General features: G+C 44.2%; 1 protein-coding gene across 1 annotated transcript in view; it reads left to right on the forward strand.

Annotated features, from left to right (window-relative positions):
- prom1a (prominin 1a) overlaps positions 1–15,098 on the forward strand; it is a 63,145-nt gene that overhangs the window by 34,232 nt on the left and 13,815 nt on the right. Inside the window, exons 5-13 of the mRNA XM_036551275.1 lie at positions 8,933–9,053; positions 9,562–9,625; positions 9,856–9,945; positions 12,805–13,022; positions 13,128–13,202; positions 13,558–13,621; positions 14,118–14,277; positions 14,454–14,606; positions 14,905–15,028. Coding sequence (XP_036407168.1) covers positions 8,933–9,053; positions 9,562–9,625; positions 9,856–9,945; positions 12,805–13,022; positions 13,128–13,202; positions 13,558–13,621; positions 14,118–14,277; positions 14,454–14,606; positions 14,905–15,028 — 1,069 coding nt within the window. The remainder of the gene's footprint in view (positions 1–8,932; positions 9,054–9,561; positions 9,626–9,855; positions 9,946–12,804; positions 13,023–13,127; positions 13,203–13,557; positions 13,622–14,117; positions 14,278–14,453; positions 14,607–14,904; positions 15,029–15,098) is intronic.

Raw genomic sequence — 15,098 nt, forward strand, 5'->3', positions numbered from 1 at the left:
GGATACATAGAAATTATATTGAACAACTTTTTTTTTTTACAGAACAGTGGTTAAATAGCGGATGACCAAAACCCTTATCCCTATTTATCTACAAAATGACCAGTGAAATCAGAACATTGCATTACCTGTCCACTTTCATCACTGCTTGCTCAGTATGTATTCAGAAACAATTTTTGTGATGACCTACAGCCCTGTAGCCCTGACTGAAGATGAGGGATTGAGTATGCATTGCAGAAGGTGCACTCCCTTTAGTCAGCATAAGAGTACAGTTGGCTCCCTTTGCTGGTGATGCTGGGTGATTAGTTTCACTGACTAATTGTACCTCTTGGTTGTGCCGTAGGAATGAGAGGGTAGAGGTTCAAAACCAAGGAGGGCGCAGTGCTCCCATGCCATATTCATAAAGATGTACAGCACTATTTCCATATAGGCTGTCTAACATGTTGCTCTAAAACTAATTTGACAGACAGGAATGACCCTGCGAATCAATGACTTCAGAGCTCAGCTGTCTCAAAGTTTCTGCCTTGGGCTCCACTTACAGTTCACTGTAGGAATTCTGATTTTAGGATAAAAGATGATGGATGGCTAGAGGCTAAACATTAAAGAGTGGGTATACCTGCACATAGTTTTATTGCCCCCAGCTTTAATTTTCATAGATTTGATCAAGATCCCCAAGATCAAAGTATTGTTTCAATAGACTGTATAGTTGAAGTATTTCACCATTTAATAAACTTTCAAGTAAAAACATTACATTGCATCACATTCATTTAGCAGACGCTCTTATCCAGAGTGACTTCCAGTACAATAGAACATAAGTCTACATACATAAGCAACAGTGCATAATATTATAACTTGTGCAACCTGACCTGACATTACAACAGATTGGAGGCACATTCATATCTATACCATGTCATTTTTTTTTACGGAGTGCCTGTGGAAATTGGTGGATGTGCGAATGTCCTCGTTTATCTTTCAAACACAGTATAACCTCTGTCTATCTCTCATGAGCAACACAGACATTGCAGGGCGTCGACCAGCCCAGTAGTCCAGAGGCTACTGTGATCTGCCACTGTCCTAGTGAGCCCAAGAGAATGGGCCATAACAGTGCTGTACCTTTAGTGACATTTTCTCACTTGATTTTTCACAGCGACTTTGAGTTAACTCAGTTTTGTGCTGATGCTGTGTTTTTTTTTTTTATTCTCTAAGATGTTCCCCCTCGGGCGTGCGTGCTGGCTGAATGAGTAAAAATGACCTAATTAATGTCTTAAAACAACCCTTCCCTCCTCTGCGCAATGCATTTGGGGTGATGGACACGCTCTGGGCCTGGGGGACTCGAGGGGGATTCTGGGTAGTTTAGTGACTGACCCTCTAATGCCACTCCTGTCCTGTGATGAATGACTAACAGAATTTTACCCGTTTGATTTCATGTATGGTAATCATTGCCCCTCAGCGGTCCAAATGAGTACAGTAAAGATTGAGTCTGATTAATGCTATACATAATGCATGTTATGTAAAATGCATATTTCTGCGTCCACGAGGGTTTGGCGAAGAATTCTCCCTCCCACGGTGTGAAAAACAAAGTTTGGGTCGGTATCCACACTTCTGAGCCGCTGATAAGCATAAGAGAACTGATATCTGGTGCCATAAATCAAATCGGCTTTTGAACACCAGCAGTCGGAGACAAGCAAGGAGACAGCAGCCTGTGAACAGCCAGTCTAAAATTAGTTAAACAAGTCTCTCTGTGATGCAACGCCCTTTCCCGTTTGACAGCTGCAGAGGGGAAGGGGAGGGGGGGGGGGAGGGGGGCGGTGGTGGTAATGTACGGTGAGGCTATTTTTGAACATAAAACCCCCCTAATGCTGTGGAAGGCAGCCTTGTACCGCAATGTTGCGCCGCTAGTCGGAATCCTCTTCTGGTGGGAATCCAGAAAAAATATCTCTCTCAGCACAAACCGGCACTGCGTCTCACATCACGCCAGATCGATACTGCACTGGGTGGGGGGTGGTTGGGGGGGGGGGGGGGGGGGGGGCGGTCGCTGACTTCTCTCTCTCACCGTTTTTAGCTGCCACAGTATTAACGACACAGGACTTGAGCCTTCTTGTCCCGGCTTAACGTCTTTTCAGGGATCTTCAAGCGAAGCTCTGAAAAAATGTTCTTTTTCCCTCTGAATCAAAGCACAGGGCAATATGAGGCTGAATTTGATAAACGTGAGGATCGAGAAGCACAACTGAAAGTAAGGGGTGAGGATCATCCACACCTTCACCATAGGAAGTAGGAAGCGGTGTTTGGTTAATAGCCTCTGCCAAAGGTGTCCAGCCTGACCTACAGTGTGAAAGGGCTTTTGTCTGTGCTGTAACAGTATTTTAAAGGACCCAACGCTAACATTTTTGACCATAGCATTGATCTAATTTGTAACACTTTTTTCCTATTCACTCATGGGAGCCCGTTATGATCCCCGGAGATGTCGGGGGCCACTGTTTTATCACTCCAGCCCTGTGCTACCTTTGTTTAAACCAGTGCTTGCGGTGTCAGTGATGCCACACAGCGTGTCCTCACCAGCCCCTGCACCAAGGACCGCGGAACCATCATTATTATTGCATTGTATTCTCTCCACGCCGTCTGCTCGAGTGCTGAATTATGGATTGGTGGATGAATTGCTTAAGGGTGACAGTCTTCTACCATTTAGAGGGGCTCAAAGTGCGTCACCGATGCAATATACTGGATATCCAGTGAGAAAAATGTGAGAATAGCTTTAGTTTTATCACCACGCCACCCATTTTAAAAGCATACTTTTTTCAGTAAACAATTGGACAAAAAATCGGAGTCATAATGTGATTCTGTCAAGCTCATTTCCCTTAATTGTATGTTTGCAAAAAAAGCTTACTTTGTTTCAGGAATGTTTTTACATTAAATTTAGTTAACAGATACTTTTGTCAACAGTGAAGTACATACCTTACAATTTCTACATGTTTAATGAGGCAACTTTGGTTAAGTACCTTGCCAGTGGCCCACCTTGGAATTGAATCAGAAACCTCTGGGTCACAAGTACCACCTTATTGCTGCGCCACACTGCTGCCCCCAAAAAAGAGGTGTTTTCAAATGGTTATGACCATAGTCGCATTTTAAAGTTAAGTGAATTATAACAAAACAGAAGGCTAAGGCTGAAGAGCTGCAGAGCCAAGAGTATACAGTTCATGAAGAATTTTCACAATTTCCTTAAAGGTCACGGCAGTGGTGTGTCAGAAAGCGCTTCTGCACTTCCACAATTCATTTACAGGGGTCATCTGGTGACCCAGCACACGCTGTGCTGTGATTGCACCGACCGGGAGGAACAGTGAGGAAGCGAAACATCTGACCAATCAGGTGGGAGGGGTTAGGGCTGTGGAACAGAGTGGTTTAGTGTGTCTGTCTAAAACAGAGCTCGCTCAAGCATCAACGACACAATGCCCAGAGAAGTGTGGGGCAGACAGATCATCAGCTTGGTGTAGGATCCACCGACATTTATGATGGAATAACATTTGCGTTCACATTATGTTGGTGGGGTGCAGCATGTTACATTCACTCAGCACCAAATAAGGAAAAATGTCTCTAAAAATGTAACTGAAAGGCTACTCAGGAAAATTTACTCGACTGGTGGGGCCACTCTGTAAACTGGATTTAATGTCAGCTGGGCTCAATTATTCAGGTCATGAGTGTTTTTTTTTTTTTTAATTCAATATTGATCTGGATCTGTTATCCATGGATAGACATGTGCCATAAATTCACTATATTAATGTCTATTAATGTCACTATATTAATGTTTTTGTGCAACTAAAAAAAGGCAAATTCAGGGGAGAGCCGCAGTTGTTTAATTCTGTAATGCCCTATAAAAATCAAAGCAGCGATTTGTTCACCGTAATCCGGTGCAGCATCTTGAATTGAATATGTATTCCTGGTCGAAGAGATTAAAGTTCACGAGCCCAAGATGACTCATCCACTGATTAGGACCTTTTCAGCTACATAAACACAGTTTACATTTTTCCCCCACAACTGACTCAGATGTCAAGCCCAGGTCACCAGTCAAGCGGTGGCTCAATCGGCCGTGATTCACCAAGCCATGGTGGAACTAAAGCCAGCTTACACTGCGTTTTTACCAGGACCACGGTAGACAAACACTGCTCTAAAATTAGATAGGAATTGCAAGGCAGCTCAGTTTTCAGCATGAATTATGTCGGCAATGTAATATTCAGTTAAAAACTACTGAAAATAAAATCAGCAGGTGCTCTTTTTCTCCGCTCTCAGAAATGCGGGGATCATAAAGGAAAAGGAAATGAGTTTTTTATGATGTTATGCTCCAAGACACACAGAGCTGTATCATATTTAACAAACCCCATGTAAAGGGTGATTTCTTTGCTCTCAGAAGAAAGGCTGTTCTCTGCATATCAGAGGGAGCATCTGCTTTCATCTGAAAACACTGTAATCACTCCATTTCGCTTATTGCACTCACAGCATATCATTTCAGTCATCTCTCCTTTTACATGCCAGGGAGCTCTTTGCACATCTTCAGAAGAAGTAGGTTGGTAATATTGACTATATTACTTTTTCAGTGTGTTTTTTTTTTATTGGTAAGACATCAGTGAGTCAAGACTGTGTCAATCTTCGCTTTGCCCCCAATCCTCTTGAAGTATGTTTCAGAATTAATTTTGATATTGACAGTCCTCCCTGTCAGCAGTGGGAGAGGGAAAAGAGCTCTTTAGAACAAGTAAAAACTTGTTAAAAACTGTTTCCCAGACTCGCCATTCTGTTTGAAAAATATAAGGACAACCCCTGCAATCTGAGTGTAATTCTTTTTTTTGCTGATGTCACATAAATCTGTTTGTATTGCGCAGCTTCCACAATAAGACTTTGTGACAGTGGTTGTCTGTGACAATCATTCATTATCATCATCTCTCATCACCATGGATAATAGTTCCTCATGTTTCTCTGTGGCAATGACAGTCACGTCCAGTCCTGACAAGCTGCAAGGGAAAGACTCACCTGTTCTGCTCTCATTCTGCAACGTATGTCCCTCCCCAGCACATTACAGGCATTGTCGATTGTTAGTGGGGAAAAACCCAAAGGGGCGCAATGGGAAGGCCTTATTGTGCAAGGAAACCGGACTCTGAGGCACAGCAGAGGTTAGAGGAAGGCTTGTGCTTTTTGTGTGTGGACCGCTTGGAAGAGGGTCTCCGCTTTGGTCTCGCACAATGGAGGGCGCATCTTATGCGCAGCACGGAGAACGAGACAAAGACTCTGATTCAAGAGGCCGCACATCGCTGCTTGAAAAAGCGACCTATATTTTCAGGCGCTGGGAGAGCGTTTGTCTTTTTTCCCCTCTGAGGAACAGGGGAGGGTGCCGACTGATGGACAGATAGTTTTAAGTGAAAGCGTCACTCGTAGTGTTCAGCCGAATGTAGTTTAGTAGGGGATGTACATCTGCACTGTATAGTGTCATCATAAAGCCATATACCCCACCATGCCAGCTTGAGTTTGTATTCATTTTCTTCTTAAGTATCATCTCGTCATCTTGCTCAATACAGTGCAGTCCTACCAGGAATAGCACAGTACTCCATACAAAAACAGGGTTACCTACCAAAATGACAGTTCACGGAAGGTAACAGATATTTTAGGGTGCATTTTCTCTGAGAGTGACTTGCTCACGCACTGCTTTGCATTGCCTAACCATTTGTTCAGATTGATACCGTGCAATGCGTGTCCTCAGATGCTTGTCTTGTGGTCTCCATTTTGAAGGCCACGGTGCACACGTTTATCCACCCGGCTATCATTTCTCAGAGCGGCCCAGCCGGACCGAATCTGACTCAAGGATTACATTTTCCTTTTCGGTACGTTATTGTGCTTTTGCGTGCGCTGTAAAGTCCCTGGCTTGTTCAGGGCGCTGGTGCTGATAGCGCCTGGACAGGCGCGTGAGAAAGAGAGCCTTTCTGAGTGCACCGCAGAGTGGCGAGCGCTCTCCCTGTGATCTTCAAAGCGCCTTTGTGCACCGACGGGGATTGTGCCGACCTCGCTCGGCCGCGCTGACAGCAGGCTCCCAGACAGCCAGAGAGAGAGAAAGAGAGAGAGAGAGAGAGAGAGAGAGACACAGAGGGTCTACAAAGGGCCTTTGTGACATGGCAGCAGGGACTGTCCCCTATTGTGAGGTTCTGCTGCGCATCGAAATGGAGGTCCCACACCGTCCTGTCAACTGCTGGCCACCCCAGTTAGACAGAGACCTTCCCTCGCTATCTGCCTAAAATGCAATTTACCGAGAGATAATGTTAATTGTGTTCTCTAAAGAGGCGAACTTGACCCGGGCAGCCCTTGGGTATTGGCAGAAAAGATTATGTCGGAGCTCAGAGCTGAATCTGACAATTACTAGTTGCTCTGTACTACAAGATTTCTATTATTCAGTGTCATATAAAGAACAATTACTAGCTTACTAATCAAAAGGTAGACATGGATGTTTGATTATAATGCACTCTGTGTCCCATATCCTCTCCCTCCACCCCACATAGTACTGAAAATTTGTGTTGGATTTAGTTAAGGGTTGACTTTTATAGAAACCCTTTTACACTAAACAAGTTACAAATTTGTGTAAAGAAGTTTCTGAATGTTAATTCTTTTCAGCAAGTTGTTGAAGAGTGAACACTTGGAAACACTGCAACACTCCTAATTCCGAGCGCCGGCTGAAACCGGCTAAAGAAGCTCTTCCTAAGCCTATGTGTAGCTTTCAAGAGAATAGGTGACCGTTTCGTACATTTATCTGGCAGAGCTATTTGTTGCCATTCGTTCGTGAGGGCGAGCGCGGAGAGTGAAGGGACCGAGGAGGTGTGTCTGCTCACCCACGCACGGTTCGCCCGGCCTGCTTGGTGTGTAGCGTGTGAGAACGCGTCAGTTTGTAAGCCACTAGTCTCAGTGGGTAAGGCTGCGTGTTTGACGGGTCGGAAACGTCGGGACCGCCCGGCCCTCCGCTCCCGCCGCAAACTCTCCTCCGTTGTCTGACTCAGCTCGCACGCTCGCAGCTGTGGCGTACGTCCGCGCAGTCCCTCCGCTGAGGATGAATAATTCAAAACCGAGCAGAGACGAGAAGAAAAGATACGCCCGTGTCTCTCAGAAAATAACCGGGGAGGGCTGAGATTACAATTAGCATAATACGGTGTGCCAGTGCGATACCAGGAATGAGGAGAGATGGTCCCCCGCTGGCGTAATGCATGTATCTCCATCGCTGTCATTCTATAGTTGTGTGTGGCTAGCGAAGTGCCTTTGTGAACAACGTACTGCATCTGCATCGATTTGCTTCATTGAGTCTGCCACACATGCAGCGTGAGCTGTGCTGAATTACATGCATTTCTGTAGATAAGATGCACTCTGTCACTCTTGGAAAAAGGCCGGCTTGTCATGGGTTATAGGAGGTTCTTAGCATTTTGCCCCATATTCTAGGAGACAATGCACATGGAAATTGTATTGGGCACAGAGCAATCTATAGCCCAAAATCTCTAGAATTTGAAAGCGGTAAAACGTTGCATTAGGTGGGAAATAAACGATGATCTGCAATAATTTTTCCTCCATTCAAATACATGGGCATTGGCTGGTAGAGAAGGCAAGGAAACATTCACTGGTACCTGAGGTTCATTAAATCCCCCTCAATCCCTCTATGTGTCCCTCAGAAAACAAATTACAGTCACAAAAAAGGGGGGTTACCCCCAACTTGGCAACACCGGACAGAGGCCCGTTTGAGTGTGGAGGAATTCATCAGACGCGCAAGCGGGCTGAATAATTTGAGATGGCCACATAACCCAGCCACTGAACCGTAAATCAGTTTGAAAACAACTCCCCATTAATTATGCTTGCTATTCACTGGCAGTTTAACATTGCCCGCCCCACAGGCAGATACATAGTTTGGGATACTGCCATGTGACTTCAGTGGGGCAGGCTATCTATGGTAAACACACAAACCAAAGAAAGTTGGTATTTCCACTGCAATAGTATATTAGAGCTCCTTGTTGTGTAATACTGCACTGTACAAAGACTGTAATGTAGACCCTTTATGGCTGCATAATTGCCAGTGATCTTAGAGTAGCAGTAACTAAAGTGGTATGTCAGGGGTCCTGAGATTAGGCGAGGATTAGCAAGTGTAACCTTGTTAATTAAAATGAGACTTTACCCCAGCCAGACCTACCACAGATTAATACCGCCTCCCAGGAAAAGATCATCATTGAGAGTATGGGATAGCTCTTTTCTCCCAAGAGCTGCATTGTGATTTATTCTGAAAAGGATAATTCATTCCCAATGGCTTTTATCTTCCAGAGTAGTAGTGATAAGGAAACGTCCATTGTGTTGCATACGAATATAATTTGCAGAAGTAGAATCTTATTCATTTGAACTGTCCTCGGAGCACTGTATTGAACAGGCATCCCTGGCAAGAAATAATCACTGTGACATGATTGCTGATGGCATTGTGTTGAATTCTGTAAATCCATGGCCGTCTGACTGCTGAGGACAGCAGGACAAGTGACCATTTCTGCGCTAAGGCAAACACTGCCATCTGTTGGAAAGGAGCAGTACTGCCATGTGCGGAAAAGCAGGGATTTCAGTTATGATTCCTGTGCTGTATGTCAGCCTTCAGCATGAAAGTGAATAGAAGTCAGTCCACAGATATGTGGATGTGAAAGACAGTCAGTATGGCTTCCTTAAATACCCCTACAGACGTTAAAAAGAGGTAAGTCCAAGAGCAGAGTTGACACTACAGTGCACTGTGCTGAGGGATATTGATCGGACCATTTCATGATTATTTAATTAACTCAGTCTGGCCCCCAACTTATGTAGTCCAAATTAGGCCAGACGTCTTGCTATGTGAGTGAAAATGGATTGTCTTGGTCAAGCCTGACTCATCTGTCATTTGTGTTTCCTGCATCCACAGGTTGGGAGTGTTATGTGCCTACGCGGCCAATCAGAACCTCACCACCCAGCTGAAAGGCGTGAGGAAGCTGGTCAACACAAACATGAGGGACCTGCATTTGTTTGCCAACCAAACTCCCGCGGTAAGAGCTGAACAGGATTAGCCTGGGCTTTTGGACTTTTCACTTGGTTATTTTTTTCATTATTCCCCATTTTTATAATAAGGTTTTCTTGCACTTCCGGTGGTTTCAAAGACGGTTTGTCTAGAATATCTTGTGTTGTGTAAAGCAAAGAATAACCACTATTCCTATCTTATGCGTGTATCTGTGCCTCCATGTGTGTGCATCTGTATGTCTGTGTGTAGCGCAGTGTGTGTGTGTGTGTGTGTGTGTGTGTGTGTATGTGTGTGAGGGACATCAGCCCCATTACCTATCTGATGGGTTGCCTGATCCATGTTTGACTCGCTTTTGAAGAAAGAAATGTACATTGAGAAATATACAAGAAATTCACCAAGACCAAAACACTGCAATACTCTCACATATGCTCACACAAAATGTATACTGTGAAACAGCAACACTGCTGCATAAGTAGAGTGTAGATGGGTACTGTTATTACATGCTTCTGTTTGATGCCGGCTTGCTTCTGTTTCAGCAAATCGAGTACCTTGTATCACAGTACTCCACTGCCAAGAGCCAAGTCATCTCTGACCTAAATAGTAAGTACAAGAGCGACACCTGGTGACCTTCACCTTCTCACCTAAACGCCTGCATCTATATCTCCTGGTGGTACAAATACTGAGCTGCCTTTCTAAATGCTTGCATTAATGAGTACCACAGCATAATAATGTATTGATGAAAGATATCACGTTGCTACACTTTAACAGTTTTTGAAATGGGCTTGGCTTTGTCCACTGACCATTGTGTTCTAAACTCCTTTCCTTAACAGACATTGGCCCTTTGCTGGGGGTTAAAATTCACGAGGAGCTGGGAAAAGAAGTGAGACCTGCCCTCGATGGGGCGTTAAATATGGCTGGAGGTACGGAATCTGTTTATCTTATGGATTTTTCCGTTAAGATTTCTCTGCTTCATTATAATTCATGGAATATTCTCTATTCACGCAATTCTTTTCATCATGTTGTATGTCGAAACTGGTTGATTCATCAGCTTAGTTTATTTACTGAATATTGTATTTTTCTTCTCGGCCATTTCGTTTTGTTTGACAAAAATCAGATTATATGGAGATTTCTTTCACATCCTCCTTCATTATTAAGATAGCATAAAACTGTATTTTCTAGCGCAGCAATTCCAGTGAAATTCGAAAGGTTTCCAATCCAACAATGAATGCATTTTCAGTTAGAAGACTTGCAAAGATATGTAAATAAGATCCTACTGTATGGCTGCTTTTTTTTCCAACTCCACTGGAACTGATATATTTTTAGCATCTTGGAAAAAATTGCATCAGGTCTGATGTTGTACTGAATGGTATCTAATTTAGTATTAAAGCAACTAACAACACCTATCTCCAACACTCATACTGAAACACACTCCTCTGATTGGATGAATAGATATGCATTTTGGCAAGGCATGCTGGGAACTCTGCTGCCCCCTCTGTGTATATTCTCCAGAGTGTTGTAATACAAATTGAGCCTTTATGCGAGTTTGTCACACATATCTCTCGTCCCTCGGATCTTGGCTCAGAAGCCGTCTCACACCAAAGCAAACTGCAAAGCTCTTCCTGCTTTCTCTCAGATGGGCCTAGCTGTGCTGTAGGATTAAAGGTTTAAAAAGCAGGAGCAAAAAACGTTGGCAAGGGTTTGAAGTAAATTTTTTTTCCTCCTATAAAAAGAATCACATTGTGACGTGTGAACGCAGCTCCTGTGTGAGAAACGAGGGGTTTCAGTACTCATTCATCACGTGACTGCATGGGTCTGTGGGGTGTGGAGATATAAGCTTTTTCCAGCATCAAAAATAGACGAATCACTCATCCACGGAATATAATGGAGAATGTAACTGGATGTAACTCCAGTGTAACTCAGCCACATAATGTCCATGTACATATTTGTGCTTGGTACATCAAACTAAACCACTTTCCTGGGGTTGATTTTCAGATATATATCTTATTATATGTCTTATTCCAGAAAACAGTGAAATACATGTAAATTTAAAATGCAATGTGTAGGATGCAAAGTAAAATGCTTTGTGGTTTTTCAGACAGCCATAGGTGCCCTTGACAGTATCCTTTCTTTTACCTCCTGCGAAGTCGATCCTTCTCAGGAGGAGGCGTTGCTGTTTTCCTTCACTCTTATGATTTCCTTCATTTCTCCCGCTCCATCCTTTAATTTTGCCTTTGGCTCCAAGTCAATGTGGAAAGGGCTATCAAAGGTAACAGTGGCTGATCCCAGAACAGTGCTCCTCCTTGTGGATCCACCCCGGTGTCACTGTCGTGATTGATCACGTACTGTTCCTTGGCCCTACCAGAGTGGAGTCATTATAGACCCTTGTGACTGTATCCTCAGTGTGGATTGGTTAAAACCCATGGCCTCAGTTCAGACAGGAAATAATATCCATAGAAGTCCCCAAACATCAGTTGGTTTTACCTGCAAACTTGAGCCAGTTTATGGCTTAAGATGAAGCCTAGTACTATGAATTTAACATAGACGCAATGGGTGAACTTGGAATTCACTTGGTGTGAAATTTATCTTAGAGAATGTAACTATGTTGGGTGACTTTTTCTATCTAGTACTGGTGCAGAAATCAGTGCTAGAACCATAGCAGGGATACCATACTCTTGCTTTTCTCATGAACATATGGTTCAGATGCACTCAATTATTCATTTTTTTGTAGACGCACAAGAGAGTTGGCTTGTCCCAATAGACCAATATCATTGCTGTTGACCTCCTGCATTAAGGAATTGCAAAAGGGGTTAATATTGGCAGGCACCTCGCATCCTGAGTCACGTTCTGATAGAACCAGACAATGTGATGTAATGACATTCAGTTAAGAGGTCAAGTGATACAGTGATGCATCTCTTGACTAAAGAAGTCCTGTTAAATCAGTTTTGTTTAAACAAATAAAAAGGACTAAAGTGTGAAACATATATACTTTTACATACCTGATATGCCAGAGTAAGTCTGTTTTGATTGATTGATTTGGTTCACTTTGATCAATATCTGTGGAGCTGTACTGACAGCAGTAGAAAAATGACATTAATTGACAGGGAAGATATATCCGTAACACCCTCTGTAAATATAGATGATGGAGATGGGGATAGTGTCTCCCTGCTTGCAGGGGTTTGTGGGAAGGCTGAGGCTTGGTGGGTCTTGACCAGCAGTGTCCCCCAGAGAAAGTGAAAGAGGGTGTGTGTGTGTACGCATGCCTGTGTGTTTGTGTGTGTGTGTGTGTATGCGTATAGGCGTGTGGTGTATGTGTGTAAATATATATGTGTGTGTGGTGCCTGTGTGTAGACTTGTAAGCATATGTGTGGCAAATTTATGTCTGTACACAACTGAGGTGTCTGTGTATATGTGAATACGTGTGTGTGTGTGTGTGGTGTGCGTGTGTATATATGTATATACGCATGTGTGGTGTATGTATGTATACAGTGTATGTATATATGTGTGTGGTGTATGCAGTATGTGTACATGTGTGTGTGGTGTATGTATGTATACAGTATGTGTATATGTATGTGGTGTGTGTGTGTGTGTATACGTGCATATGTGTGTGGTGTATACAGTATGCGTATATGTGTGTGTGGCGTATAAAGTATGTGTATATGTGTGTGTTGTATGTGTGTGTATGTGTATGTGTGTGTGTGTGGTGTCTGTACATACACAGTATGTCCATATATGAGTGGTACAGCACAGGCAGACCCTAACACTGCCCTCTGTTTGTGCAGCCATGCGGGAGACCAAGGAGGCGCTGGAGAACGTGAGCGTGACCCTGGAGGTCCTGCAGGAGGGCTCCAGCAAGCTGGACTTCAACCTGAGCCTGGTGCGCTCCAGCCTGAACGCCACACTCAACGACCCGGCCTGCGCCGTCGGGTCTGCTGCGCCGGTCTGCGCCAGCATCCGCGAGTCCCTCAGCCAGCTGGGCGTCGGTGCCAACTTCTCCGGGGTACGCCATCCGCCTCCCCTCGCTCACCGCGTTCAGTCCCACCGTACTGTGGCGCCTCCTAACAAGCTGCAGCCTCCGCATAATCCATCTCGCCTTCTCTTCCAGCTGCCTGATGTGAGCGAACAGCTGGCTAAAGTCAACGACGTTCTCAAGACTGACCTCAGCAACATAGTTCAAAAGGTGGGGCTGTGCGTCAACTCTCTTTCAATTTATGAACATGTAGTTTGGTGTGGAGTCCTCCGGAGAGGGTTATCTTTTGTTCCAGCGTCACCACTTTCTAATGTTTTGTACATTAAGCCTCCTTGTTGGCAGGAGCATTAAGTAGACTCTGATATGGTTCCCCTCACATTGTATTAAATGAACTGAATTAAAAATTGTAAATGAATTGTTTACATTTTATATTGAGTCAAACAATTTGCAGTGCCTTGATCAGCCAGCTCCTGGCCAAAACCTTTCTGTAAGGTTCTCCCATCTGGGTAGCTGAATGTCTCTGATTGCAAATGACTCCATTTGTCTAATGCGTCTTCCTTTCTAGGGGTATTCATCATTTAATGACACCCCTGCCATGGTGGTGGCTCAAACAAAGAATGTGGTTACAAGTAAGTGAAAGGCCTTTATGCTCACACCACACTGCTGGCCTGAGCTTTAAGAAGCATGATAAAGGCTCTGTTTCCATCTGTCAGCTGTAAAATCTGTTTGTTGTCACTTATAGCTAAATCTCACATTTAGACCTCAAATCATGTCTGAGATATGTCTGATTGACGCTGAGTTGTCTTCTGCTTTATGTACACACTCTGGATTTTTTGTAATAAAATGTAGCTTTTGATCGGGATATTGTGCAGACACACACACATTTGTGACAGACTAAAACCATTTTCACGTGCCATTTGAAGCTTTGAAGTTTGCAGGCAATTTGTGGCCATCGGTTTTTCACTATTCAAAGAAAAAAGTATGATAATTTCCAAAAATACACTTTGCATGAGGTGATTAGCTCCTGCTACCTTCGCACCTTCTCTACTGTGAGTTAACTGGCACACATGCCCCCTAGTGGTCACGAAGGCCCACCTACACCCTGTGTGTTTCCCATCTGTACAGATATCAAAGACATGTTGGATGGCGTCGGCAAAAATATCACAAACTTCTCCAGGATGTTTCCCGTGGAAGCCTCCCTCTCCAACTTCACTAAGTACATCATTCACACCCAGTCGAAGATCGAGGACTTTTACCCGCAAATTGACCAGATGGACTTCTACAGGTGCTGTCATCAAGTTAACCAGTCTTTTTTACAATGGTCACTGGAGGCTTTGGGCTTGAATGTGTGATTTTCAATCTTAGACCGTTTCATTTTAGTTTAACATGAGGCTTATGGGATTTTTGTGGTGCTGTGTATCAATGCAAGAATCATCACTGTCTCTATGACTCCCCCCGCAGGTGGATATGCTGCATTGCACTCTGCTGCATGGTGGTGCTCATCTTGGCCTTCAACTTCCTCGGCATGCTGTGCGGTATTGGCGGCTACGACAAGCACGCCTCCCCCACCACCCGTGGCTGTGTCTCCAACACAGGGGGCAACCTGCTCATGGCGTGAGTCACCGCTGCCCTGCCCTGCTGCCTTCCACTCTCAAACTCCAGAAAAGGAGAATAAAATAACTGGATCCTCTTTGGACTATTTAATTATCCTTTATAGTAAAACTGTTCAGACATGCAGGGTTTCTGGAAACATCTGATCCATTCATATGTGCAATTTTGGTTCATTTACATTGGAACTTTGCCCTAGGTTTCCAATATGTAAGATTCAAACCCGCAACCCTCTTTGTACAAAGTCAGTTCATTAACTTCATTGCTGCCCTGCTGAAAAGATTACTTTTTCCCTGTGTGTCAGTGGTGTGGGCTTCAGTTTTATCTTCTCCTGGGTACTAATGGGCGTGGTCGTCGCCTCCTTTGTCGTCGGGGGCAACCTGGAGAAGTTGGTCTGTGAGCCCTTCGAGACCCAGCAGCTGTTCAAGGCAAGTTGTCAGGGACGGGCATTCTACATCCACAGTATGGGCATCATGTCTGCATGCGCTCCTTATGTTC

This window comes from Megalops cyprinoides, chromosome 18, assembly GCF_013368585.1.
Source record: "Megalops cyprinoides isolate fMegCyp1 chromosome 18, fMegCyp1.pri, whole genome shotgun sequence".
Classification (NCBI taxonomy): Eukaryota; Metazoa; Chordata; class Actinopteri; order Elopiformes; family Megalopidae; genus Megalops; species Megalops cyprinoides.